The sequence below is a fragment of the Grampus griseus genome (genome assembly GCF_964374135.1).
Source record: "Grampus griseus genome assembly, chromosome: 7".
Lineage (NCBI taxonomy): Eukaryota > Metazoa > Chordata > Mammalia > Artiodactyla > Delphinidae > Grampus > Grampus griseus.
The window spans coordinates 32554173-32581798 of NC_139001.1; the positions used below are offsets into that span (position 1 = coordinate 32554173).

At 36.4% G+C, this 27626-nt stretch overlaps 1 protein-coding gene across 1 annotated transcript in view; it reads right to left on the reverse strand.

Annotated features, from left to right (window-relative positions):
* NBEAL1 (neurobeachin like 1) overlaps nt 1-27626 on the reverse strand; it is a 182178-nt gene that overhangs the window by 122831 nt on the left and 31721 nt on the right. Inside the window, exons 5-10 of the mRNA XM_082657971.1 lie at nt 22196-22277; nt 21505-21632; nt 12877-12959; nt 7960-8045; nt 4391-4697; nt 2752-2858 (exon numbers count right to left, since the gene is read on the reverse strand). Coding sequence (XP_082514097.1) covers nt 2752-2858; nt 4391-4697; nt 7960-8045; nt 12877-12959; nt 21505-21632; nt 22196-22277 — 793 coding nt within the window. The remainder of the gene's footprint in view (nt 1-2751; nt 2859-4390; nt 4698-7959; nt 8046-12876; nt 12960-21504; nt 21633-22195; nt 22278-27626) is intronic.

A 27626-nucleotide genomic window follows, 5' to 3' on the forward strand; every position in this document is an offset into this window, starting at 1 on the left:
CATAAAATAGATAGCTAGTGGGAAGTAGCTGCATAGCACAGGGAGATCAGCTCAGTGCTTTGTGACCACCTAGAGGGGTGGGATAGGGAGGGTGGGAGGGAGGGAGATGCAAGAGGGAAGAGATATGGGGACATATGTATATGTATAACTGATTCACTTCGTTATAAAACAGAAACTAACACACCATTGTAAAGCTATTATACTCCAATAAAAATGTTAAAAAAAAAAACAACACTTAATGAGTCTAAAGTTTAGTGAGGAATCTACAGGGAGTCTGACTAGAATATTCCACAAATAAAGACTACTGCCAGGAGAGAAGGCTCAGGTCCCAAAGTCTAGTTTTCCCCTCTGAAATTGGTTTCTTCTCTACCATTTCCTGTTTCAAAACAAAATGTGATAAATGGTAACAAATACTTAAATTTTAAAATGGTATGACTACCAGCAAGTTTCTAGATCTAAATGATAAGAAACTTTGGCTTATAACATAGAAGAGTAAATATTAGCTCACCATCATGACCGCTATGTCAAACAGTTCTGTATTTTTAAAAGATACTGCTGACCATGATATGATAGAGATTTTTAATTATGTCTTAGTTTCATATACTGTATAAATGCACATGTGAGATCTTGCCTTTATTACTGAAGTTGTCTTTATAACTGATAAAGCCACGCTGCATTTTTACAACAAACAGAAGGTTTTATAAACATTTCTCTTATGCTGCTTTCACCTCCCTAGGATTTCTTTCCCAAGAATGATTTTTAAAAGGCGGACAGAGAGATCTTGACTCTACAGTGATAATTTGGTACTTCTGTTGACTTCATAAATATTCATTATGACTTACTTTATCAATATATTATTTCCTATTTTATGCTATTCTTCACAATTTTACTATAAGTTAAGCAATATAGTGACATAAATGTTTTCAAGGATACCCCTCCTAACAGAGTGGAAAAATTCAAGGAGCTGACGTTAAAATTCTTATTCTGGAATATTCTCACAGAATCAGAAGGGATCCCCAGTATTTTTCAACAGGGAATTCATGAAAGGAATATTTCAAATAGAAAGGTAAAAGCTCTTTGAAGTAGTTTTACTTTCAAAGGCTTCTCAAGAAGGTTTCTGGTACCATCTTGAAATTTATGGAAACATATAATAATCAGAGATATTAGTTATTATGTACTTACACACAAATCTGCTACAAGTGTAAATTAGTAAAAACTTTTAAAAATAAGCAAATTGGAAGTATACATCAAGAACCTTAATAGTATTTTTATTTTTCTACTTTTCTACATTTTCCACTTATAAGTTTACACACAATGTTCCCTATTTAAAAAAATTTATGCCCTTTGATCTAATAATTGTACTAGAAATAGAATTCTGTTCTATGAAACTTTAAAGAGTTATGTAATCACAAACAAAATTGTAAACAAATTAAGAATTTACCAATAGGGAATAGTTAAGTAAGCTATGGTACATCCACTCAATATAATAACATGTAAATATTAAAATCATAACACACGAATATGCTAATGAAATAATCTTAAGTGAAACAAAAGTGCAAAAACATATGCCATCAAATGCTCATACTAAATTTTAACAATGCATAACAAAAAAGACTTTGAAACTTAACAACAAAAAAGCTAAAAAACCCAATTAAAAAATGCACCAAGGACTTGAATAGACATTTCTCTAAAGATGACACATAAATGGCCAGTAAGCACATGAAAAGATGCTCAGTATCACTAATCATTAGAGAAAAGCAAATCAAACTACAATGAGATACCACCTCACATCCATTGAGATGGCTACTATCAAAAAAAAAGAAGAGGAAGAAGAGGAGGAGGAGGAAGAAGGAGAAGAGGAGGAGGAGGAAGAGGAAGAAGAGGAAGGGGAAGAGGAAGAGGAGGTAGAGGAAGAAGAAGAAGGACGAGAAGGAGAAGAGGAAGAAGAAGAAGAAGAAAACAAGTGTTGATAAGAATGTGGAGAAACTGGAACCTTTGTGCAGTGTTGGTGGCAATGTAAAATGGTGCAGCTACTATGGAAAACAGTAAGGTGGTTCCTCAAAAAATTAAAAATTTAATTACTATATGATCCAGCAAACCCACTTCTGGATATATACCCAAAAGAATTTAAAGTAGGGTCTTGAAGAGATATTTGTATACTCATGTTCATAGCAACATTATCCATGATAGCCAAAAGGTAGAATCAACACAAGAGTCCATCAACAGATGAATGAATAAACAAAATGTGGTATATACATATGTATACATACATTGAGATACTATTCAGTCTTAAAAAGAAAGGAAATTCTGCAGTATGCTACAACATGGATGAATCTTGAGGATATGATGCTGAATGAAATAAGCCAGTCACAAAAAATCAAACACTGTACAATTCCACCTATACGAGGTACTTAGAGTAGCAAAATCACAGAGACAGCAAGAACAGTAGTTGCCAAGGGCTGAACGGAGAGGAGAATGTAGAGTTGTTTAATGGATATAGAGCTTTAGTTTTACAAGATGAAGAGTTATGGGGGATGGATGGTGGTAATGGTTGCGACAACAACGTGAATGTATTTAATACCACTGAACTGTATACTTAAAAATGATTAAGATGGTAAATTGTACGTTACGTGTATTTTACCACAATAAAAAAATTTAGTTATAGTTATGCTCAAAATAGAATCAAAACATAAACAAAATAACCGCTTCTTAAAATCAAAGACAACAATAATAGTAATAATAGAAAAATACCTTGCAGTTCTGTAGCAGTCGTATGAGATGTTCAAAGCAATTACTGTTAAGAAAAATAGCCTGAAGAACAGGCCTATCTCTGCAGTCTAACATGGCTGTAATGGTATCTATGAAATTAAAAACAAAACTGTCCATTAACAAAGTGGAAAATCTGGGATCACAGAAATATTCACTCTAGCCATATACTTAATTTAGGCTTTTTGGCTAACAAACAGATGTAAATTAATAGGAAATAATAAAGAGGGGGAATAGAAAACAAAACCTGTACTTATTACTTGATAAGAAAAGTGAAAAAAAATGTGAACATTTTTATACTTTATTATTAAAAATATTTATTTTTTTATATATAAGAATGATATATATATTTCCCAGAGATTTACTTAGGTGTTCTTCCATTATAACTTAAGTGTAATAAACTGTGGTTCCCAACTTGCTATGAATAAGCAACACTTGGTTATGTCTGGCAACACTGTCTCATTTCTATAGTATAAAATTAACATATGGCTATCACGAAAATGAGACTTAGGTAATTAATCCATTGGTGATGATGCTTTGGTCTTGTTTCCTACTGAAAGGATGTCCCCACTCAGAAATCAAGGGATATTTGACATAGGTAATATGCAAGTTCATAATAAAAAAGAAGTCCATTCAATATAGACTCAAATTTCCTTATAAACTTATAATTTATAATAATTATAAAACGTGACATGTTATAACATATAAAAGAATAGAAACTATATAAGATGAATCATTTTCCTACAAAAACACTATTGTTATGAATCATTAAGTTTCACTGAGATTTTGATGTCCAATATTTTTAAATTGGACACCACACACATACCCACACAAACATTTTTTAAAGTCTCTAGGGCTATACAACAAACCATTAATGTTGGTTATGTTGGGTGGCAGGATACAAAAACTTTTTTTCACTTATCTGAATTTTCTAGTTTAGCTATAATGAAAATATTTTACTTCTATAAAAAGGAACTCTCAGTTAATAATATTAGTATCTATCAATCTAACAGGAGTACAAAAAGAAATCACGTATATTGGTGAAGGAGCTTGCAGGGAGGCGGGAGATGGGGAGAGAGAGAAAGAAGCACAGAATGACACGAAACAACCAACACAAAGAGAGGGAAAGAAAAACAAGACACATACACACAGAGGATCTGAGGAATCAAAACAAAACAAGAAACCAGAAACTCTCAAAAGGAAGGACATACTGAAGTGATTTCTACAGAGATGTATTAGAAGCACATAAAAAATTGATCATATGTGATTCTTTGCCATAGGTTAGAAACTACAAATGGCACTTTCTGAAAATTTACTTTTCCTAGAATTTCAAAATCACAGCTGATTTACTTTTGAACATTGATGCTTTTAGTGGATTACAACTTTCAAAAGAGAATATAGAGGCTCGATTTTGTCACTGTTAAAGCAAATATGTGAAAGACAAATCAATTCCATATTATTTTGAAGTCAAATCTAAATAGTCACACAATATCTGAATTACACAATCAATATTTTCTATACAATAGCCTTGAATTCTTAATGAAAATGGAGAATATAAAGGTAAAAAAAAAAACAAACTAGATTCAGAGAAAACTGAATATAATAAACTTCATCTAATACTCACTCAGCATTTTGATCTGTAGAGCTATGAACCGGCTTTCCCACAGTCTGGACCTCCTTTGATTAGGTAAAGCTGAATGATCTGAATTTAGCAATTTAAAATAGTTCTCCAAAATAGTGCTGGTTTCCACTTGACGCTGATCAGAGCTGCTAGTGAGAAGGATATGTACCACCTCTGTAAGGCACTTCAGAGTAAGTTCTACCTTCCTACCCACTTCTTCAGGATTTCCTTCCTCCCAAGAATCGCAATCGGCCAAAACTCTCATGAGAACCTCCATGGTGGCTGGAGAAATTGCTTGCAAAGCATTCCTCTGAAACATGAGAGACTAAAATTGAAACCCAAATCTAACAGAAGTGCTGTATGTTTGCAAAAACAAAGAGAATTTAATAAATCTGCAGACAACTTTTTCTTTATCAACATTGAAAAAATTTTACACAGATACTTTGACAGACACCGCTGGTGTTTTACACATATTAGGTCTTCATTTCTTCACTAATAGAATTCTGATTTTATTCAGATAGTCATCTGCCCATGTAGAAAACTTACTTACCACCCTCCCTTGTAGCTAGGGGTAGCCATGTGACATAGTTCTGGTCAAGAATATATGCCAGTAGACCATGAAGAGGGTATCACTTTACAAATAAAAAAGGGAAGGATCCTTTGCTTTTGGCTTTTTCACCCTTTTCTTGCCTGAAATGCAGACAAGAAGCTTGGAGCCACCTTTATATCATGAGGAAACAAGCCCCAGAATTAAAGTAGCAGGCTACAGAGCAGAACAGGAACACAAGGACCTTAGTCCCTGATGATATCATTGAGTTGCTGTGCTATCCCAGAACCGCCTGCATCTGGATTTCTTATGCAAGAATAAAAATAAACACGTCGATTTGGCCAAGCCTCTCTCAGGTTTTCTATTGGTTATAGCAAATGACATATATCATTTATATCATATTATCCCAAATAATATAGATATATAAGAGGACTGGCTTGGCTCTGATTCTACAAATATATTTCTAAAACTCTAAGTAACTGGTAGCTATTTGAGGTGATCCATTAAGCTTGAAATAAATATGTTGCCCTAAATTGTTAAATTCATAAATAATAAATCAGAGTATAATTATGTAAAATCATCTGAAAGTAATAACACTTAGGCCATTTGGACTGATTATCAATATGATAAATAATATCAATAATAACAAGTGCTACTATGGAAGAAATTGCTGATGGCCCATCCAACATCAATTTTCCTCTGCTTCCTTATTAACAGAGCCCCTGATGTTTTTGCTGGACACATGGCTACCAGGAATAAACATTACATTTCCTAACCTCCCCTGCTGTTAAGGAGGCTGAGGAAACAAGTTTTATCAAATTTTTTATCTGAACATATTTGCAACTTGCAGCTATCTGATGGAGTTTGGCAAATGAGATACTGTCAGCTTTTCAGTATCTCCTTCAAAGATAATTGGCACCTGCCATTTGTCTCCTTCTTCACCTCCCCCTCCATCTTTGTGCCCAAAATGTAGACATGGTGGCCAAAACTCTAGAAGCTATTTTGTACCACAAGAAATAATAGTAAGGATAACAAATTGACATTCAAAAGGTACCTGAGTCCCTGAAGAGGTTAGAGCCACCAGATTAACTCTGGACTGCTTACAGCTATTTTTTTTTTTAAACAAAAGAAAAAAGGTAAACTTCTAACTTAAGCTAGTAGAACTTCAGTACTACTTACTGCTACTTTCAAGGAATCATAAATCTGATACCCCTGATACCCCTGTGATATACTTCATTCTTATAAGCACAGTGTTTTACATATATTATGTGTCATTTGGTCCTTATGACTGCCCTATAAGTGTTACTATTTCCACATTACAAATAGAGAAACTAAACAAATGTAAACACTTTATCCAAGGTCACACAACTAGTTAGAAATGACATAGGATTCAAACCTATGTCAGTCTGGCTCCAGAGCCCCTGCTCTTAACATAGCACAAAACAGCATAAATATGCCAGTGGGAAGCCAGGCATGATGGTTTGGAAAGGGAGACCAATCACTGGACTTTTTTGACTCTGTGACAAAGCCATTATTATGCCTTTAACTATTCATCTAAATACCCTTGTACTGAGGCTATATTCAACAGCCTTCTGATTTCAATAGATTTGTAACTATAGCTATGACCTGATTATAAGGATTTTGAGTATTTTCAGTACATAAAATAATAAATTGGGCTTCCAACCTATTTGATTTCCATGTGAGTTTTAATAACTGGAGGTCTCTCGGGGCTCGATTACCCCAGGCCCTAACAAGAACAAGTCTGGGTATATTCAAAAAGGGAACAGGATCCAACCAGCTTCAGCATCAGTCAAAAACAATGTCATTTCCAATTTTACTCCTGTACACTTATTAATTCTTATTCTTAGTAGTGGAGAAATGATGGAAATTGGGAGGTACTGAGGCAAAAGAAGGATATTAGCTAATAAAGGAAGGTGACAAAGCAAACAACCTGAAAAACAGGATTCTGGTCACCATTCCTCTCACTACAGAGACTCTTATCTTCTACTAGAGTGCAGAGGAGAGGGCAAGGTGGCCCACTAGGAAACCCAAGCAGTATTATTAGCAATACCTGTGATTTTTGTCATCAATAGAAATCATATACATTTTCACGTATTATAGTTGTTGTAGTGTCTTGAAACATCATTTACCCTCATCTCTTCTTTGAAATTACATTAGTCACTAGACTTGCTGCTGTATTTTTTTATTTGATGTGTTATAAAGAAGCACATTACTATGTTAAAACTTGTTTTGTTAATATTTTAGTAACTGCATTTCAGTATAGTTTCCTTTGTGATCATATGTATTTTATTTTAGGCATGTGAAAACATTCTGACAAGGGGCTATATCAGACTGCCAAAGGGGTATGTGATATAAAATGTGTTAGAAACCTCTGATCTAAACTGTGTGGCTAAACAAAACAAGTAGAATGTTCCTTCTGAACTATAATCCTGTTTTCAACTAGTAGTTAGATTCAAAGTTTACTACAGACAGCTTTTAAGATGTTCAATTTAAATAAATAAATAAAATTACTAGAACTTCTTTCTTATAAATAATTTAAAAATTAGTTCAGTTTGTTGAAAAATGCATACAAGCCATGTATATATGCATTTAATAAGTAAAAATAGACAGCAGAGTGACTAAATTCATATGTCTTAGGAAATCAAATGGCTAGAGTTTTATTTCATCAAATGAACTAACAGGGATGACTATCCTCTATATTCTAAAGTAAGAACTGGAAGCTGAAAGTTAATACAACTAAGAACTTCAAATACCAAGAACTGTTAAATCTAGTTATTTATGCAGTAATTTTATTGTTAATGCTAATATTATTACTTAGGTTTTTTGGAACTTAATAAATAAAAGAAGTAAGTAAATTAAGTTTTAAACAAGATCTAAACTCAAAAAAATATTTGTATGGTTCATGAAATTTTTAAAGACACAAAGAATTCATTAAATAATCTATGGAAAACTTTTTGTAATGTTTACTATCGTTTCATAGGTTAACTTTCAACATGTTCCTCACCTGCCCACCAGCTACAATGGCTCCAAAGAGATGCAATAAGCAACACTTAAGACTTTCCTTGAGATGCTCACTTTCTTGAAAACATTCTGTGAATATAATACACAAAATAAATAAATAAGGTTTCTCTTTCACAGTATGACTGATCTCTAAGGAATGTCTGACACAGAAACATCAGAAACGATTTGTGTAGCTGATTCCCTTTGCTGCACAGTAGAAGCTAACACAACATTGTAAAGCAACTATACTCCAGTAAAAATTAATTATAACAAAACAAAACAGAACAAAATTTAAAAAAAAGATGTGTAAAAGGCTAAAATTTGTTAAAAGGCAAAGTTAACATGCATTTTTTTTCATAGGAAAGGAAAAGAGAAACCATCAATCAGGGAGCATTTTAGATACTTTCTTTATGTTACCTCATTTAATTCTCATAATACTCCATACGAGGATGATATTTTGCCCCCATTTATGAAGGAGCAAATGGAAGGTCAAAATTTAATACGGTGCCTAAAGTCACCCGGTTACTAAGTGACAGAGTTACAAATTAACCCAAATCTGCAATAAAACTAGACGTTTTTTTACTACTAGAACTACTGCTTATTAGTATAACTATTATTATTCAATTATAAAACTGAAAGAGTTAGATAAAAAGATCTCCTGGGTCCACTCCAGGGCCAATATTCTAAAGCTCTAGTACCAATAGTAACCTTTCTTTTAACATAATTTTATTGTTTTTAAAAGGTTATACAGGGCTTCCCTGGTGGTGCAGTGGTTGAGAGTCCGCCTGCCGATGCGGGGGACACGGGTTCATGCCCCGGTCCGGGAGGATCCCGCATGCCACGGAGCGGCTAGGCCCGTGGGCCGTGGCCGCTGGGCCTGCGCGTCCGGAGGCTGTGCTCCGCAACGGAAGAGGCCACAGCAGTGAGAGGCCCACGTACCGCAAAAAAAAAAAAAAAAGGTTATACATGCACATTACACAGAAAATTTTAAACAGCATAAAAGAACTGACAAGGAAAAGCAAGTTTCCCTCTAACCTATTCCTCAATCCACCTTGCTCTCCACACCTTTAAAAAAAAAAAAAAAAAGCAAACAAGCTCTACATATATTATTGCATTATGCTTTTTTTCTTAATACATTATGCTTAATACATTCTGGGCATTATTACATCTTAACATATACATCTGCATTATTCATCAGTAGTGGAATGACTAGAGAGCATTTCACTACAATGACGTACCTTAATTTACTTAACCAGTTCTCTACTGATAAACATTTATGCTTTTCCATTTTCTTTTGATACTACTAACAATCCAGTAATGAATATCCTTTTGCATACATCATTACACACAAAGACAAGATAATAACAATAGAATTATATGCCATTTTTATACATAAGAAACATTACCAAAAAGAAACAATTTTGAGTTAAAGTGTATTGATAGAAATTTACATTTAAAAAATTAAGTCATTCCAGCTATGCTGGAATAACTGTCACTACACATGTTTTCCTGCTATAAATAACTAGAAAATTGGAAAAAATAGGCTCTAGAGATTTTTAGGTTCTAGAAATTGTCCTTCTATTGTGAAACACAAGAGAAGGAAAGCAAAGTAAACCCAAGGATCACCTCAGCTTTTGGTTTGTAGACATTTTCTGAACAAATGCAGCGAAAAGGGGAACCCTAAAAGAACATGGCTATTTGCTGAGTTAGGAGACAGATAAAAAGTTTGGGGAGGCCTAGGCAACTGGAATTTGTAAAGCAGTACTTGAATGGAGGAAGCTCTACATACAGAGAAAGCAATCCAGAAATATGCAAAGGGCGCACTTTGAGTCCAAGTACCAGTCCTAAATTATAGTATGAAATCCCACAAGACAGGCAAAAACCTACCAAGAAGTTGTAAACTGAAATTTCAGATTTCACACAGATGATAGAGTTCTATTCAGCCACAGAGGACATACAGAAAACAAATTCTAATCATAAGCTTGCTGGAGTGTCAGATACTATACTAGTATCTGACAAAACAGGCAAGGAATATCACCAAGGCAAGGCAAAGAATATCACCATGGATACGAAGGGACATTTCATTATCAAAAAACAGGTCATGAAGATAAGGCTTTTCAAAAAATTTGCAATAGTTTATTTTAAAGACTTTACAACTACAAGTACTTGGGATAAATATTTGGGGATAAATTAACAAAATATGTGCACAATCTATGTGCTGAAAACTATGTAACACTGGTTAAAGAAATAAATATACAAATAAACAATGAGATATATCAGATTCATGAATTGGAAGTCTCAATATTCTTAAGGTGGCAATTCTCCTCAAATGGTTCCATAGATTCAATACAATCCCAATCAAAATCCCAGCAATCTTTTTTGTAACAATACTGAAAAATGGATTCTAAAATATATATAAAAATGCAAATGATCCAGAATAATGAAAACAATTTGAAAAGGAAGAACAAAGTTGGAGGTCTTAATGACTTCAGGACTTAGTATAAAGTCACAATAATCAATACAGCGTGGTAACAGCATACAGGTAGACATGTGAAACAAAAAAGAGAATCCAGAAGTCAACCCATGTTTTATGGTCAACAGATTTTTGACAAATGTGCCAAGGTAACTCAATGGAAGAAAGAAGAGCTTTTTCAACAAATGTTGCTGTAACAATAATGAAAAACGTTATGCTAGATAGAAAATACTAACTCAAAACAGGTAACTGACCTAACAGAAGAAAACATAAGAGAATATCTTCATGACCTTGAGGTAACCAAGATTTCTTCGGTAAGGCACAAAAACCACAGATCATAAAAAAAATTTTATAAATTAGATTCCATTAATATTTAAAGCTTCTGTGTTTTAAAAGACTCAAATGAAAATGCAAATTGAATAGGATAAAATGATCTTCGTGATCAAGTGTGGAATAATTTTAGCATCAAAAACTATAACCTGGGGCTTCCCTGGTGGCGCAGTGGTTGAGAGTCTGCCTGCCGATGCAGGGGACGCGGGTTCGTGCCCCGGTCCGGAAAGATCCCACGTGCCGCGGAGCGGCTGGGCCCGTGAGCCATGGCCGCTGAGCCTGTGCGTCCGGAGCCTGTGCCCCGCAGCGGGAGAGGCCACAACAGTGAGAGGCCCGCGTACCGCAAAAAAAAAAAAAAACTATAACCTGATTGTAACATTGAATAAATAAAAGTTGAGTCCACAGTGATACACAAAAAAGAGAGAAATAAAACTTATATGCCCCACTAAAAGTAACTATTATTTGAACTCATTTTGAAAACAGATAGTAAAAGGGAAAGATTTAAGTACTTTATCCAGCCTTTTTGGGAACAGCTGTAGTTTATCCCCAGTTGATGAGGGAAAATTCTTTTTTACAGAATACAACAGCTGATAGAACTGTAAGGATAGAATTTGAAGACCACAATATTGCAACCCTCAATAAAATAACTGATCCAGGCAAGTATCATCAATGGATGCAAAATATTAGGTGAAAAAATGTTGAAAAATATGATATTCACCCTATGCCACAGTATCATTCCAAGGATATCTTGCAAAATTGAAAAAGGAAAAACATCTTTACAATTGAAAAATTTCACTATCACTAATGTGAATACTGATTAACAAAGGGTAGGAAAAACCCTTTCTCCTTCTCTATAGGAAAATGGACCAAGAATTATATTTCTGGAAATCTGACAAATGTGGACCATCAATGAGTGACAAATGAGTTACCAGGCAACATTGCTCATGGTAAAAATGGCCCTTGATCTGGACTAGGAAGACTATGATAACTATAAAATAACCTTGGGCTTCCCTGATTGCAACATGTAATTTAGGCATTTCCCTTCCCAGGATGTGGAAATTACATTCATCGGTTACTACAAGCTATACATGCCTTCTATGGGATACTGTACTTCAAAGCCAGAGTGGCTCACACACCCACCAATTTGGTTTCATACCCTCACTTACAAAACCCAAGAAAAGCCCTTGGAATGTTCTGAGCTCTCCTCCTGAAAAGAAACACCTACACTGTTCCATTGGCATGCTGGGTTTCCTACTGTGGACATGTGAGTTTGATTATCTAGCTGAAGGCAGTATCACTACTGGTGGTCAAGCAAAGTGGGCACTGCAATCATCTTCACCAAGCAATCAAACAAAGGACTATTTCGTTAGCAGACATTTGGTCCTGTCCAAAATGTCCATAAGATATTTGGTCCATGCCAAAAAGTCCTTGACATTTGGTCCTACCCAAAATCATGTGGCATGAACCAAATATGCTCATTTGGATAGGAGCAAATTTCAAGGACCTTTTGGCATAGCCAAGTGTCTTATGGACATTTTGGACAGGACCAAATATCAAGGATATTTTGGCGTGGACCAAATGTCATATATATTTTGGACAGGACCAACTGCCCTTCCAGGGACTATTTGTCTTATTTTATTTCTAAGAAAGAAAAAAAAAGGAGTGACAGAATTAAAGCAAATATGGCAAAACGGCAAAATGTTAAGATTTGACCAATTTGAGTAGGAAACACAAGGTGTTCCTTTTATATTCAGCAAAATTTTCTACATTCTTAAAATATGGCAAAATCATTTCTTTAAAGAAAGAAAGCTAGAGTCCATATAGGTCATACAAACGGGGACCAATTCTCTCAAATTTATTTTCCATAAAAATTCTAAAGTTTTAAGATATACTACTGTCATTAAAACATTCAGCTCTTCTCAAAAGAAAAACACTTTGAGAACAATGAATTAAATAAAACCAAGAAGAATAATCACAACAAAACATGAATCAAGTACTCCAGTAATAGTTTCTTAGAATCTTTATCTTATAAAAACACAAAGCTGAATCAAGGTCAGAATCAGGAACAATCAAAGTAACATCAGAATCAAAGCAAGAGAAATTAGAGCTGTTACTTACGATAAAAGAAAGGGACAAACTCCACTGTGAGAGAAGCTGGTTTATATTTCTGTCTGCTCTTTTCCACAGTACTAAGGATTCGTCTATTGTTAAAAAGAAGTTAATACCAAATTACAACATGGGCAAGTAGAGAAGGCACAATTACAAAAACAATTATAAAATAAATTTAATATTTTACTTTTGATTTGTGTACTAAATAATACATCACCAGGATTGGCATAATCTTGAAAAGCAAGTCTAGCCACTAATTTAAATGCTCACCAACTGAAAGGATTTCTTCTTTTGAATTACACAAAAATTTAAAACAATTAACAGTGAAACGTAGCAGTCACATTAAGTTTCCTAACAACTGGAAATAGAAAAAGGAAATAGCCATTTAAAATTTCCAAAATGTAAAAGAACTAGTTCAGTAGTACTGCTAATTTGATACCTAAGGTAGTAGCTTATTCCTACAGTGCAACTGAAATTCATCAGAAATCAAGCTACTCTGTGCCACTTTCTGAAATTTTATCTGGACACAAAGACTCCATACCACTGGCTTCTTCTACCTGAAGGATACAGATCCAGAGGGCTGGGATTATTTTTGTTTTTAATTACAATTTCAGTAATTTTGATGGCTGAAATATTTCTACAGACTTTGGTAAGGCCAACACAAACAGCATGTGCTTTTACAAAGAACACTTCAATTCAACACAAAATGAATCTCTTAGATGGGCATGGTGGGTGTGGGGCTTAGGGAATAAAGGTTACTGTTACAATGACATATCAGCAACTGGTGGACTGTTGAAAATCCAAAAAAAAAAAAAAGACTTTTTTCCATCCCCCAAACAAGCTCTTAACACTGTTAGAAACCTAGAAAAATGGTACAGGTGAACCGGTTTGCAGTGCAGAAATAGAGGCACAGATGTAGAGAACAAACGTATGGACACCAAGGCGGGGAAGTGGCAGGGCAGGTGGTGGTGGTGGGATGAACTGGGAGAACAGGATTGACATGTATACACTAATATGTTTAAAATGGATAACTAATAAGAACCTGCTGTATAAAAAAATAAAATTAAATTTAAAAATTTAATTAATTAATAATTAATTAAAATAATGTATAAATACGCTCCAAAATCTTTTTGCTCTCACTAAAAAAAAAGGTAGTAAAATCATGCCTTTACAGAGAGCAAGTGATTTAATAAACTTTGTTAAATCTTAAAACAACAACAACAAAAAAAAAACACTGTTAGAGCCAACAAAAATGGAAAATGTTTGGAGAACAGCCACATAGAAATTCCATACATTTAAATACAATCTACTGATAAAGCACTGGATTAAGATGCCTTCTTCTCAACAATTTGAACAATATTCAATTAAGGTATTGAAATTATTTTCTTTATAATTATTACAATTGTTCCTTATAATTATATAGAAAGAAAAGCCAGTTGATCATAGAATAAGCTGAACAGGATAGGCACAGCTGGACTTAGTACTGACACACTAAAGAGTTCTAAGATCCAGATCTAATATCCAGATTCACTAGAAATCATATCAGATACCATTTGCTACTGCACTGCTTTCCAAATCTATGCCTATTTCCATTGCGTAGAGGGCTTAAGAATTATCATACTTCTGTATTTATTTTAATTTCAAATATAACATCTTAGAACATTACTGGATCTTCCTATTTAAGATCATTATCAAAACTGTTTATGTGTTTCTAACAATACAAATATTACTAGAGTTTCAAATAAAAAACTGAGTCATGCCTTAAAAAAATTAGTCATGTTGTAGAAAAAGTAATTTTAAAAGGATGAAATCTGATTTAGCTTTCAGTTAGGTTTTTCCACGTAATTATTTACATTTTGCACATTTATTATAAATTATGATATTAACTAATACATTGGATATATCCTATCCAAAAATCCTGTGCTACAAACAAAAATAAAGATTCTCATTTGATTAACATAATGAAAATGTACTCCTGCAATTTGTGATTAATGACTCATTCTAAAGGCTCTGTATTAGATGCAACATATGAACATAATTTCCATTATAATTATGCTAAAATTTAATAAGCTAAATTAAAGAGGTGAAAACTATTATACATAACACAAATATTAAAGCATAAGTAGTTTGTACTGCATGTTTTCAATAGGATAAGACAAAACAGCTAATAATGTACCATTTTTAGAACATAGTATATTTGGTTGCTCTATTATTAGCTGATATTTGGGCCAAGCGTTTAGCACCTAGTTGATGCCAATACATATCAACAGGTTGCTGAGAGGGATGCAAAATGTTTGCTTGCATCTCAGTTTTCTAAGTTTATGTCCCCTGGTCAATTTTTCTGTGCTTTTGTGTGTGTGTGTGTGTGTGTGTGTGTGTGTGTGTGTGCGTGTTTTCCCATCATACCTAGAACATAACTACTTTTCTTAATTTTTCAACTTTTTATCTGGAAATAAGTTCAAGCTCTTACAAAAGCTGCAAGAATAAATATAGTACAAAAAACTTCAAGTATAGTCTACCCAGGTTCACTGTTAAAACTTTATCCTAAATGCTTTATAATTTTCTCACTTCCCCCTGAAAAAAATATATATGCACATATATCTATATATGAGATATATATTTATATATACACATAATCAGACCTATAATATTTTTCAGAACATTTAAGGGAAAATTATGAATATTATAGCCTTTTACCTCTAAATACTTTAGTGAATAATTCCTAGGAATACTGTCTTACATAACACTACAGTACAGTTGTAAATTTCAATACGCTTAACATTAATGTAATACATTTATGTAATCTACCATTCATAATCCAGTATGTCAAATGACCTAATCATGTCCTATAGCATTCCCACCTTCCCACCCCTAAGTATAGTCTCCTGTCCAGGGTCAGGTATTACATTTGGCTGTCACATCTCTTCAGCATCCTTTAATCTGAAACATTTCCACAGCCTTTCTTTATGACACTTTTAAAGAATACTGTCTCCTAACCCCTCCTTTTACTCATTAAAATGTTGTTCATCTGGAGTTTGCTTGATGTTTCCATACACTTAAGATTCAGATTATGCATTCTTGGCTGGAATATTATACAAGCAATGATGGGTCCTTCTTAGAGTATCACAGTTGTAAGCACAGGATGTCCACCTGCTTCTCAATGGTGATGTTAATTTTGATCATCCAGTCAATGTACTACCCAGTACTGTACAAAATAACTACTAACTTTTCCTTTGCAACAAATAAGTAATCTGTGGAGAAACATTTTAAAACCATGCAAAAGCCATGTTCGTTATCAACACCTGCCCCTAGACTTAGCATCCTGAACCATATCTTTCCTATGATGTGTGCAAAATGCTGATTTTTTCCCAACACCAGCAGCCCCTGTACATTACTAATTGGCATTTGGCCTTCTAACGTAAGCAAGAGCCCTCTCTTCCCCCCTATCTCTCTCCCCCTCTCTGTCTCTCTCTCAATCTTTATCAATCACTGGTATGGACTCATGACTCCCTTTTTCCCCCCAATGGTTTATAATTCTTTAATGAATTATTTTTGTGTATATATTGTCCCAGATTTAGCCAGTAGGAGCCCGAAGACAAAACTTAATGTAAATTATTTTTCTCGGGACTTCCCTGGTGGTCCAGTGGTAAAGAATCTGCCTTACAACACAGGGGACGCAGGTTCAATCCCTGGTCAGGGAACTAAGATCCCACATGCCACAGGGCAACTAAGCCCGTGCACCACAACTACTAAGCTTGCATGCCTCAACTAGAGCCCATGTGCCGCAAACCACAGGGCCTACACACTCTGGAACCCAACACCACAACTACAGAGCCCTCACACCCTGGAGCCTGCACGCCACAACTAGAGAGAAGCCTGCGTGCCGAAACGAAAGATGCCGCATGCCTCAATGAAGATCCCACGTGCCGACCCAACACAGCCAAAAAAAAAAAAAAAAAAAAAGGTGAAATAATGTTTTTTAAAAAAACTATTTTAGTCTGTGGGCAGACAATGAGTCCTACTGAACTTACACTAGGCACAAAGTAGGAAGTCAATAAATATATTGTTTGTTTTTGTTTTTTGGCTGCCATGAGGCATGCGGGATCTTAGTTCCCTGACCAGGGATCGAACCCATGTCCCCTGCAATGGAAGCGTGGAGTCTTAACCACTGGATCACCAGGGAAGTCCCAATAAATATATTTTTAAATAAATGCTTGAATGAATAAGTCATTTTCAGGAAAGATTTCTTTCCCTATTTTAGTTCCATTTGAAGAAATCTTTCTAAATATGACGGATTCTACAAATAAAATCAAAATTGGGCTAATAGATTAATCAAATCTATTAATTAAATCAAATTACACATGAAGATACGAAAAACATCCATATATTTCATCAAATAAGAAATATAATTTTCAATGGCTTTGTATTTGGAATTATGTTAATTTTAATTAAATCTGTTCTAATCTGTTTTAGCTGTATTGGTAAGCAACAAGCACAAACAATAAGAAAATATATACATTCCAAATTTCCATTTAACTTCAGAATCATATTAATATATAAAGTCTAAGTTATTGTTATAGTTCCCCTGTACAGGTCTTCCATGAGCTATACAGATTTCTCCTAATTACATGATTTATCTCCACTATGTTTCATTTTTCTATCAAAGTCAAAGAAAACCAAGTCTCACTCTCTGCTTTTACCATTTACCTCAGAAGTAGTTCATACTATTCCTGGCAAAATTGTCACGCCTATTAAAAATAATACCTGGACAGCTTCCAGCACAATTTCTGGTATATATACTGCACTCATGAAATGCCACCACTGATCATCTACTCTTAGTTCTCCTTCTTGTTGTCATCTTACACTATAACTCTTTCTATATCATGTTATAATGTTTAAATGTCTTCTTGTTTTTGGCTCTCAAAACTTGTTTTGGGGGCTTTCCTGGTGGCGGAGTGGTTAAGAATCCGCCTGCCAATGCAGGCGACACGGGTTCGAGCCCTGGTCCGGTTAGATCCCATATGCCGCGGAGCAACTGAGCCCGTGCGCCACAACTACTCAACTACTGAAGCCCGCGTGCCTAGAGCCCATGCTCCGCAACAAGAGAAGCCACCACAATGAGAAGCCCGTGCACCGCAGCAAAGAGTAGCCCCCGGGTTTCCCTGGTGGCGCAATGGTTGAGAGTCCGCCTGCCGATGTAGGCGACACGGGTTCGTGTCCCGGTCCGGGAAGATCCCACATGCCGCGGAGCGACTGGGCCCATGAGCCATGGCCGCTGAGCCTGCGCATCCAGAGCCTGTGCTCCGCAACGGGAGAGGCCACAACAGTGAGAGGCCCGCGTACCGCAAAAAAAAAAAAAAAAAAAAGAGTAGCCCCCACTCTCAGCAACTAGAGAAAGTCCGCGTGCAGTAACAAAGACCCAACACAGCCAGAAATGAAATAAATAAATTTAAAAACAAAACTCGTTTTTGTTTTCAATTACTAATTTTATTTAGTCTGTTTTAATTTGTTCTCGGGTCTACCTTTTCATGTCTTCTCTTTCTCCCACCTTTAAATTCATTTTGCTCTTAAGGATTCCTCTAAAAGCCTCTTCTGTCATTTCCAGACTCCTCTCCTTATGTTCCTCCTTCTATATGTCTTCCTGTCTATAAATAAAAATTCTTTGTCACTGTTTCAAAACTTAAAAAACGTTACCTTAGATTTGCCATTGCTGACAAGGCTAAGGTGGGGGATGGGGAAATAGCAATAGTGGGAGGAAGAGATATAATTTCCTTAAGAAATCTTGGCATAAATGTCAAAATTGGGGGAACATTGATTAGTTGAGAACCAAAGTGCTAAATGTGTAGAAAGGCTACAAATGGAGCACTATTATGTGCTCCTCTCTTTGAATCTTTAGAGAGTTATGAGCAGTACATAGGCAGAGGGAAAAGGCAGTGACAGTGCTGTCTGCCAACTATTTCCACGTCTACTCCTTTTAGTCACAGGGTAGAACTAACTTCCACCTTGGTCTCCCTTCTTCTTCTGGTCGCACTGTGGTAGATGGGAGCATGTAACTAGTCTTGGCCAACGAGTTCTGAATGAAAGTGAAACATGTCATATGTCATGACCAGACAAGAGCATTAAAACTGCCAATGTGAGACATTTCAGAGCTTTCTTTTCTCTTTCACATGGTAACTAGCACAGCCTTAGATGCTTGCTGTTCTGTCAGTTTAGGATCTTGAGTGACTATGATGAGTAGAGGCTCCCTGCCAACCACGGTAGACAGAGAACAGGAACAAGAAGTAAACCTTTGTTATTCTAACCCCTTGTTTGTTACTGCAGCTTATCCTGACGGATAAATCTTTGCCAAGAAAAATGCAAAGCACTTTCTCACTGGAAAAAGAGACATATTAAAGTTCAATAGAAAAGGAAGTAATCAGAAGGTCACTAGTACCTTCCCATTAATAAACAATCAAGAAAAGTATTAGAACGATGTGATGGTTAATTTCATGTGTCAACTTGGGGGGTGTTTTGGGATGAGATTAACACTTAAATTGGTGAACACTGGGTAACGGAACTGCCCTCCAGAAAGTGCCTCAACTAATTAGTTGAAAGCCTGAGCGGAACAAAAAGACTGGCATCTCCAAGCAAGGGGGAATTCTCCAGAAGAGTGCCCTCTGACTTCATCTGCACCATCAGTTCTGGTCTCCAGCCTGACTGCTTTTGAACTAGGACTGGAACTGGAACACTGGATCTATAGCCTTCAAAGTCTAACTGCACCACTGGCTTCCCTGGGTGGCAAGGCTGCCAGGCCACATCGCAGATTTGGACTTGCCAGCCTCTATAATCATGTGAGGCAATCGCTTACAATGAAGTTCTTCACACACACACACACACACACACACACACACACACACACACACACACACACACACACACGGCCTGCTAGTTTTGTTTCTGTGGAGAACTCTGACTAAAGACTACAACTTTCGGGCTTCCCTGGTGGCGCAGTGGTTGAGAGTCCACCTGCCAATGCAGGCGACACGGGTACGTGCCCCGGTCTGGGAAGATCCCACATGCCGCAGAGCGGCTGGGCCCGTGAGCCGTGGCCGCTGAGCCTGCGCGTCCGGAGCCTGTGCTCCGCAGCGGGAGAGGCCACAACAGTGAGAGGCCCGCGTACCGCAAAAAAAAAAAAAAGACTACAACTTTCAACACATAAAGGAAAGCAAATGTATAAATAAGCAGATAGAATTGTTATATTTAATAGCTGGAGTATTTGTTCCTATTAATTCTATTAGACACTTCTTGCTTTACCTAAAGGATGTGTTATTTCAATAAAATATTACTATATAGAACATATAAAGTATTACCCCATAGTCTAATTACCCCATAGTCTACATACATGTTCTCTCAGTTACCAATCCTTCACCATTATCTAATGGTGGCTATTCAAAGTGAGGGTATCCTACCCTAAATATTCTGAAAAGCCTATTAAAAAAATCAAACATTCTAGTAACTGAAATGTTGCAGGAAGTAGGAATTGTTTATAAGTGGGTCAGGTTACACTGAAAATGAAAAAATCCTGAGATTTAAAGTACAGCAGATTAGGGAGACCTAAAAAAGAGATCTGATTGTGGGTGATAACACAACTCTTCCTATTCTTTGCCCACAGATAAGAAAGATACATGAGTTTTTAAACTCTTCCCTTTGAGCTGTGTACTGGTAATTATGCCATTGTCACTAAGCTACAAATCCATCATCTTACATGCCATCTGCTTTGTGATGCTGGAACAGTCATTCTACAAACTGTATTTCCTTTCCTCCAGCTACCTCACTCTTGGGTTCATCAATAGTGGGTACTAAACGGAGCCTGGAACGTTGAAAGAGTGAAAGGGGGACTGATGCCTTATTCCTTATTTTTTTACTGGCCAACAGTTCTTAACTATGGCATTCACAGTTGGTTTCTTTCTTCAGCTTATTTTTGGCAACACCAGAACCAGCCTCTTCACGGCTGCTCAGTGATAGCAGCACTGGCTTAGGACTCTTTCCTCAGAAGTCTCAGACCAGGCACTGCAGGACCTCTTCTCCAAAACTTCTAGTTTCTGATAACTCTAATCACTTCCCTTTGTTCCCACAGAACCAGGGAAGTAGCTGCTTCCTGAAGTTACTATCTCTGTATTACATCACTGTCCCCCTTTTGTTTTTTGAGTTCTCTAATACCTATTTAACAATCTCCTTGCATTACAGTCTCTCTTTTTAAACACTGGTTTCTGACTGACACAAGCTCCACAATTAAAAATAAAAACACAAAATACTGTTAAAATTCTTTTTCAAATCATGAAATATGCTTTAAAAAAAGATAAAGTTCCTTGAAAAATATGTACACTCTACTTGATGCTACTGTGCTCTGAGATTTTACCATCAGATTATTAGCATTCAATTGCATTACAAAATAAAAGTTCAGGGTAAATTTATTATCTAGAAGTGGCGTTTATCACTAATTCATTACCTCCAATGTAGTTCTCTACCTCAGAGATAAGGATGGGGTCTTAGACACATCTTACCAACTGCTTTCATAGAGAATGAGACCTGCTTTGAAGAATTGTATATATTATGATATTTAGGTTTTAAATGAACATTATGATTTATAAGACATACCCTGAAATTCTATGCCTCCAATTCCGATATGGGTCATATAAACTTTCACAAAATGCCAATGCATGGATCACAAATTCTTCGATAGATGTCTGATCTGCCAATTCCTTCTCTTTTTTTTTGCTTTTTAACTGAGAATTTAAACATAAAATTATATGTACTTAAAAATGTTAAGCTGTATAACATACTGACCAACATCATTAAAAGACTACATGTTTCATTCATCTAATAATAATAACTCATTTTTATTCAAATAAGCCTAAGTTCCATTTGAGTGTGTAAAGGGTCAGTTAATCATATGGGTTGGATATAACCTCTCAAATTTTAAGTATTTCCTAGGAAGGATTTCAAATGGATAGACAAACGTCTTTCCAAAAAAGATGATCCTTTCAATAAGAGGGTTATTTGATGAATAAATAATAAATACATAAAATGGCAAACTGTGTCATTTAAAATAGCCATTTATAAAACACTTCAACTTTTAAATTAAAATAACAAAATGTATTAATAATTGCTTGTCTACTTTCAGATAATTGCATAAGATGCCTGAAATATATAAGTACCCACTGATAATTTTAATGATCTTCTCAATTATTACCTCCTCTGAAAACATTTAACTTTACTATGATATTTTAAAAAATAAAAACTAGTTACTCTCAGTAAAACAAAAAGGAATATATTAATTCACACCTACTTGTTGAATATAGAGTGTTGTCATAGTGATAACATGATTGATATATGAGCAAGTCCCAATTTCTTCTACGTTAGATAGATTTCTGTGAGGAAAAAAAAGAATAGCCATATATTTATTATATATGAATAATGAGAAAAATGTATGCTCATGAATTCAGGTTGGTTTTCGGAACACACGTTGGCAAATAAAATACAAAAAACAGTCATTAAAACTTAAAATCAATATGGTTATATAACTGCTTTCCCACTGAGAATGCAAAACATACCTCAAGCACCATTTAACTACTATAAACAGAGAACATTTAAGAAAGACATGCCAATTAGCATTTGTTTATTATAAAAAATTGGAAAATATCACAAAGTAGAAATGGAAAAGAAAAAGTCACTAATATTCTTACAACCCCAACGTTAGCAACTATATACATTTTGGATTATTTCTTTCCAGGTTTGTTGTTATTTTCCTATGTACTTTTTAAGCTTGGTTTTTTTGTACATATCGTTGTCTTTATAACTCATGTAGTGCAGTTTTATAGTTATCATCTTGCTTTCTGAAATTATAGTTCCCCTTTTAGACTCATAATATATCTCCTCATCTATATTAAAAAGCTTTGAGAGAAGGGTGGGCATCTATACATACTCCAAGAGGGCACAGTGCATGCCTTGTTTAAAGCAGTGTGTCAACAAGTGCCTGGTGTTTAATTAAAATATGGCCCTCATTTTTGTTCCATTTTTAATAAGACTGAGGTATGACACGTAAAATGCTAACATGTACTCTTACTAATATCACCAGTCTTTTTCTTGGCATACTAAAAAAAATTCTGTTAAGACAAAAAACTCTATTGTGCTCTGAGACATTGTGACCTTGAAAAATACTTTATATCTTAAAATCCAGTAAATGCTAAAGGAACAGGAAAAATTAACTAAATTAATGAACTTAGTGTAAGAAGTCAGAATGGCATGACATCTTTGAGAAAGCAAAGAGTAAAGGCAGAGGTAAAATTCAAAGCCCCTGTGGAGGATTCTGGGAAAATAGCCAAGTGGGAAGAACCAGGAATCTGTCTCCCAACCTAGAAAACAGTTACACTGTCAAAATCAGTTTGATGTAACTATTTTGGAACCCTTGAGTCTCTGTTGAAGGCTGGCAACTTCTATGGGAAAATCTGGATGATAAATTGCAATTAATGTCCTAAATTCTGCTCAATTTCAGCTATTAGCACAGTAGCACCTATCAATCTGCCACCCCCAGACATGTGGTAAGCAGCTGTGCACATAGTCCAGGAGCAGCTTGCTAACAGCTTGAAGAAACCAACGTAGGCAAAAAGGACCCTGTCCTCAACATATTGGAGATCGTGCTCTGATCACTGATTGCTCCTTCTGATTATAGAGGTGCAGACAAAGAGGCAGGCAGGCACTGATATTGCACATCCCCACCACTTGTTACAAGCCTCTCCCCCTCTGGCTGAAGTAATTTCCAGGGGACTTAAAGGCCATTTCTCTTTCCCCCTTCATCTTTTTGTTTTTTCCCCTTTTGGGAGCCAGATGTTAAAGACTAGGACATTCAAAAATAACAGCATAAATGGGGAAAATTAGAGAGTGACCACACATGCTGAGGGAAAGGGTCAGAGTAGATCTGAGCAGACCTTATGTTTACAACTCAGGTTGATCCTCAGCACAGAGACAATCTGTAAGGATCAAAAAATAAAACAAATAAACAAAAATAACAACAAAAAGCAGCAAACCCCAGGAAAGGGGGTAAATCTGATTTTCAGAGTTACCACATTCTTAGATTCAAATGTCCAGTATTCAATTAAAAACAAAAATTAGAAGGCATACAAAGAAATAGGGGAATATGGCCCAGTCAAAAAAAAAAACAGAGATCAACAGAAACTCCCTGAAAAAGATCTATTAGACAAAGACTTCAAAATAACTGTCTTCAAGATGCTCAAAGTATCAATACTAAAGGAAGATGTGGAGAAAGTCAAGAAATTAATGGGTAAACAAAATGGAAATATCAGTAAGGAGATTAAAAAAAAACTAAAAAGAAACCAGAAACAAATTCTGGAACTATAATCACTATAATGAAAAATTCACTAGAGGAATTCAACGGTAGATCTGAGCTGGCAGAGGAAAGAATCAGTGAACTTGAAGATAGCACAATGGACATTATCAAGTCTGAACAACACAAAGAAAAAAGATTGAGTCTAAGAAAAAGAAGAGAAAGAAAAAGGGAAAGAGAGAATACTTAAAGAAATTATTGCTGATAATTTCCCAAATTTGATGAAGGACATGAATATGAACAGCCAAGAAGCTCAACGAACTCCAAATAAGGTGAACTCAAAGACACCCACACTGAGACACACGTTATAATCAAACTTTCAAAAGACAGACAGACTATTTGAAAATAGGAAGAGAGAAGCAAATCATCACATATAAGGGATCTTCAATACAATTATCAGCAGATTTCTACTAAGAAACTTAGGCCAGAAGATAGTGAGAGGATACACTGAGAGTGCTAAAAGAAAAATAGCTGTCAACCAACAATCCTGTATCTGGCAAACTATCCTTCAAAAGTGAGGGAGAAATAAAGACATTCCCAGGAAACAAAAGGTAATGGAGTCTGTGATCACTCGCTCTACCCTACAAAAAATGCTAAACACTGTCCTGCAGGGTGAGAGGTAAGGACACTATCCAGCAACTCAAAGCTGCATGGAAAACTAAGATCTCAATGAAGGTAAATAAATGGGCAATTATAAAAGCTAGTATTATTGAAACAGTGATTTGTAACTGTATTCTTTGTTTTTATATAATTTAAGAGATTATATTTAAAGAAATAAAATTGTTCAGGTAAAAACTAGTATTACTGTAACTTTGGTTTGTAATTCCAAATCTTGTTTTATACATAATTTGAGACTAATGCATCTAAAATAACTATTAGCTTATGTTTGGGGGCAAACATTGTGTAAATGTAATTTTGTGACATCAGCAACCAAAAGGAGTAGGGACAGAGCCATAAAAGAGCAGAGTTTTTGTATGTTATTGATATTAAAGTGGTATAAATTCAAATCAGAATGTTATAACTTTAGAATGTTAAATGTAACACCAATGGTAGCCACAAAGAAAATATCTACAGAATGTATACAAAAGAGTATGATAAAGGGGACATCCCTGGTGGTCCAGTGGCTAAGACTCTGTGCTCCCAATGCAGGGGGCCTGGGTTCAATCCCTGGTCAGGGAACTAGAACCCGCATGCTGCAACTAAAATATCCTGCATGCTGCAACTAAGACCCGGTAGAGCCAAATAAATAAATAAACAAATATTACAAAATAAATAAATAATGAAATGCTCGTTATAAAAAAAGAATATGATAAAGGAATTTAAATCACCACAATGAGAAGCCCATGCACTGCTACGAAGCGCAGCCCCCGCTCGCCACAACTAGAGAAAGCCCATGGGCAGCAACGGAGACCCAAAACAGCCAAAAAATAAATAAATTTAAAAAAAAACAAACTTCTGTTTTAAGGCATAAAGAATACAAATAGAACAGTAAAAGAAGTAAATTCCTCCTTAGGAGTAATTACTTTCAATGTAAATGGATTAAAGTTTCCATTCAAAAGACACGAGACTGAATGGTGTTGATGAATGAGTGGTAGGGCAGGAATAAAGATGCAGACATTGAGAATGGACTTGAGGACACAGGGCAGGAAGTGGAGACTGGGACATAGTGACAGAGTAGCACTGACATATATACACTACCAAATGTAAAACAGCTAGTGGGAAGCAGCTACATAGCACAGGGAGATCAGCTCGGTGCTTTGTGAAGACCTAGAGGGGTGGGATAGGTAGGGTGGGAGGAAGGCTCAAAAGTGATGGGATATGGAGATATAGGTATGCATATAGCTGATTCACTGTGTTGTACAGCAGAAACTAACACAACATTGTAAAGCAATTATACTCCAATCACGATATATTAAAAAAAAAAGACAAAAAAAGAAAAGAGATTGGCAGAATGGATACAAACTCAGGATCCAACTATATACTGTCTACCTGATGTCCAAGGACACAAACAGGTTGAAACTGAAAGCAGAGGGAAAGATATTCCATGCAAAGAGTAACTCAAAGAGAGCAGAGGCTGACATACAAATATCAGACAAAATAGTTTACATGGAACAAAGAAGGACATCATATATTTTAAAAGGTACAGGGGGCAGAGTCAAGATGGCATACTAGGAGGACGCGGAATTCGCGTCTACACACAACTAGGGCACCTACCAGGCACCAGCGGGGGACCACAGACACCTAAAGGGATGGGAGGAACCCCCAGTGAGCGGGTAGGATGTGGGGCTTGGGAGGAGTGATGGGAGAGGAGAAGTGGAGGCGGGATGGGCCTGATGCCCCTGAGGGGCAGCTGGGTGAGGGGAAGGGATCCCACACCCGAAGCGGGAAACTGGGGAACCACTGGGAGGGCAGAGGATCAAAAGGGAGCATGGCCAGGTTTCTCCTGCCCACTTGGGCCCCCAGGAACCTGCTGAGATCCCAGGCCTGATCCTCTGTCCACCAAGGCCCCTTCCAGATGCATGGGTCCTGAGGGAGTGGGAAGGAGGGAAGGGGGAGCAAAAGTAAAGGCTGGACCTCCGGGACTGGCACCCCTGAGGGGTGGATGGAGGAGGGGAGGAGTTCCTACATCCAGTGGGACCCACCCACGGTTAGGGGTCCAGCAGCAATGGGGGAGACCCTGGGGGAGATGGTGGGGAAGGGGGCATGAAGGAATGGAAGGGAATGCAGTCTGTGCCTTCCCTGTGCACTTAGGTACCAGGAAGCCTATTAGGCCCCAGGCCTAATCCTCTGCCCTCAGAGCCTCTCTCCTGCCACGCAGAACCCAAGTTCCGCCCCTACACCCCAACCCAGGGCCCTACCTGTACACTCAGAGAACGCCCTCTGAGACCCCATCCGATGCACTGGGCCTAAACCCCACCCACACACCCTCACTCAGGGCCCTACCTCCAAACTCCCTAACTCCACACTCCAGAGGCCCTCCTTTCCATGTGCTGCCTCTCCACTTCCACACAGGTCCTAAGCAGAGGCCCCACCCTATGCTTGAACATCACTCTGTCAAGGCCTTACCCCCAGGGCGTTTCCAGCTGCGTGGGTCCTAAGCTTAGGAGCTGCCCCATGCTCAAAACTCATCCCCCCACCTGACTAGGTCCCGCTCCACCCTAAACCCAGCCCCTGCGTAAATTCCACCCCTGCCTAAACTTTGCCCCCTACAGCCAAGGTTTTTTTTTTTTTTTTTTCTTTTTTCCTCTTTTAGACTGGGGTTCTGTTTTACCTTGTTGATTCATTGTTGTCGATTCTTTTATATTTTTATTTTTCCTAAAAAGACTTTTATTTTTCTAGTTTTATTCTTTATACTTCATTAACATTCTCTCCTTTT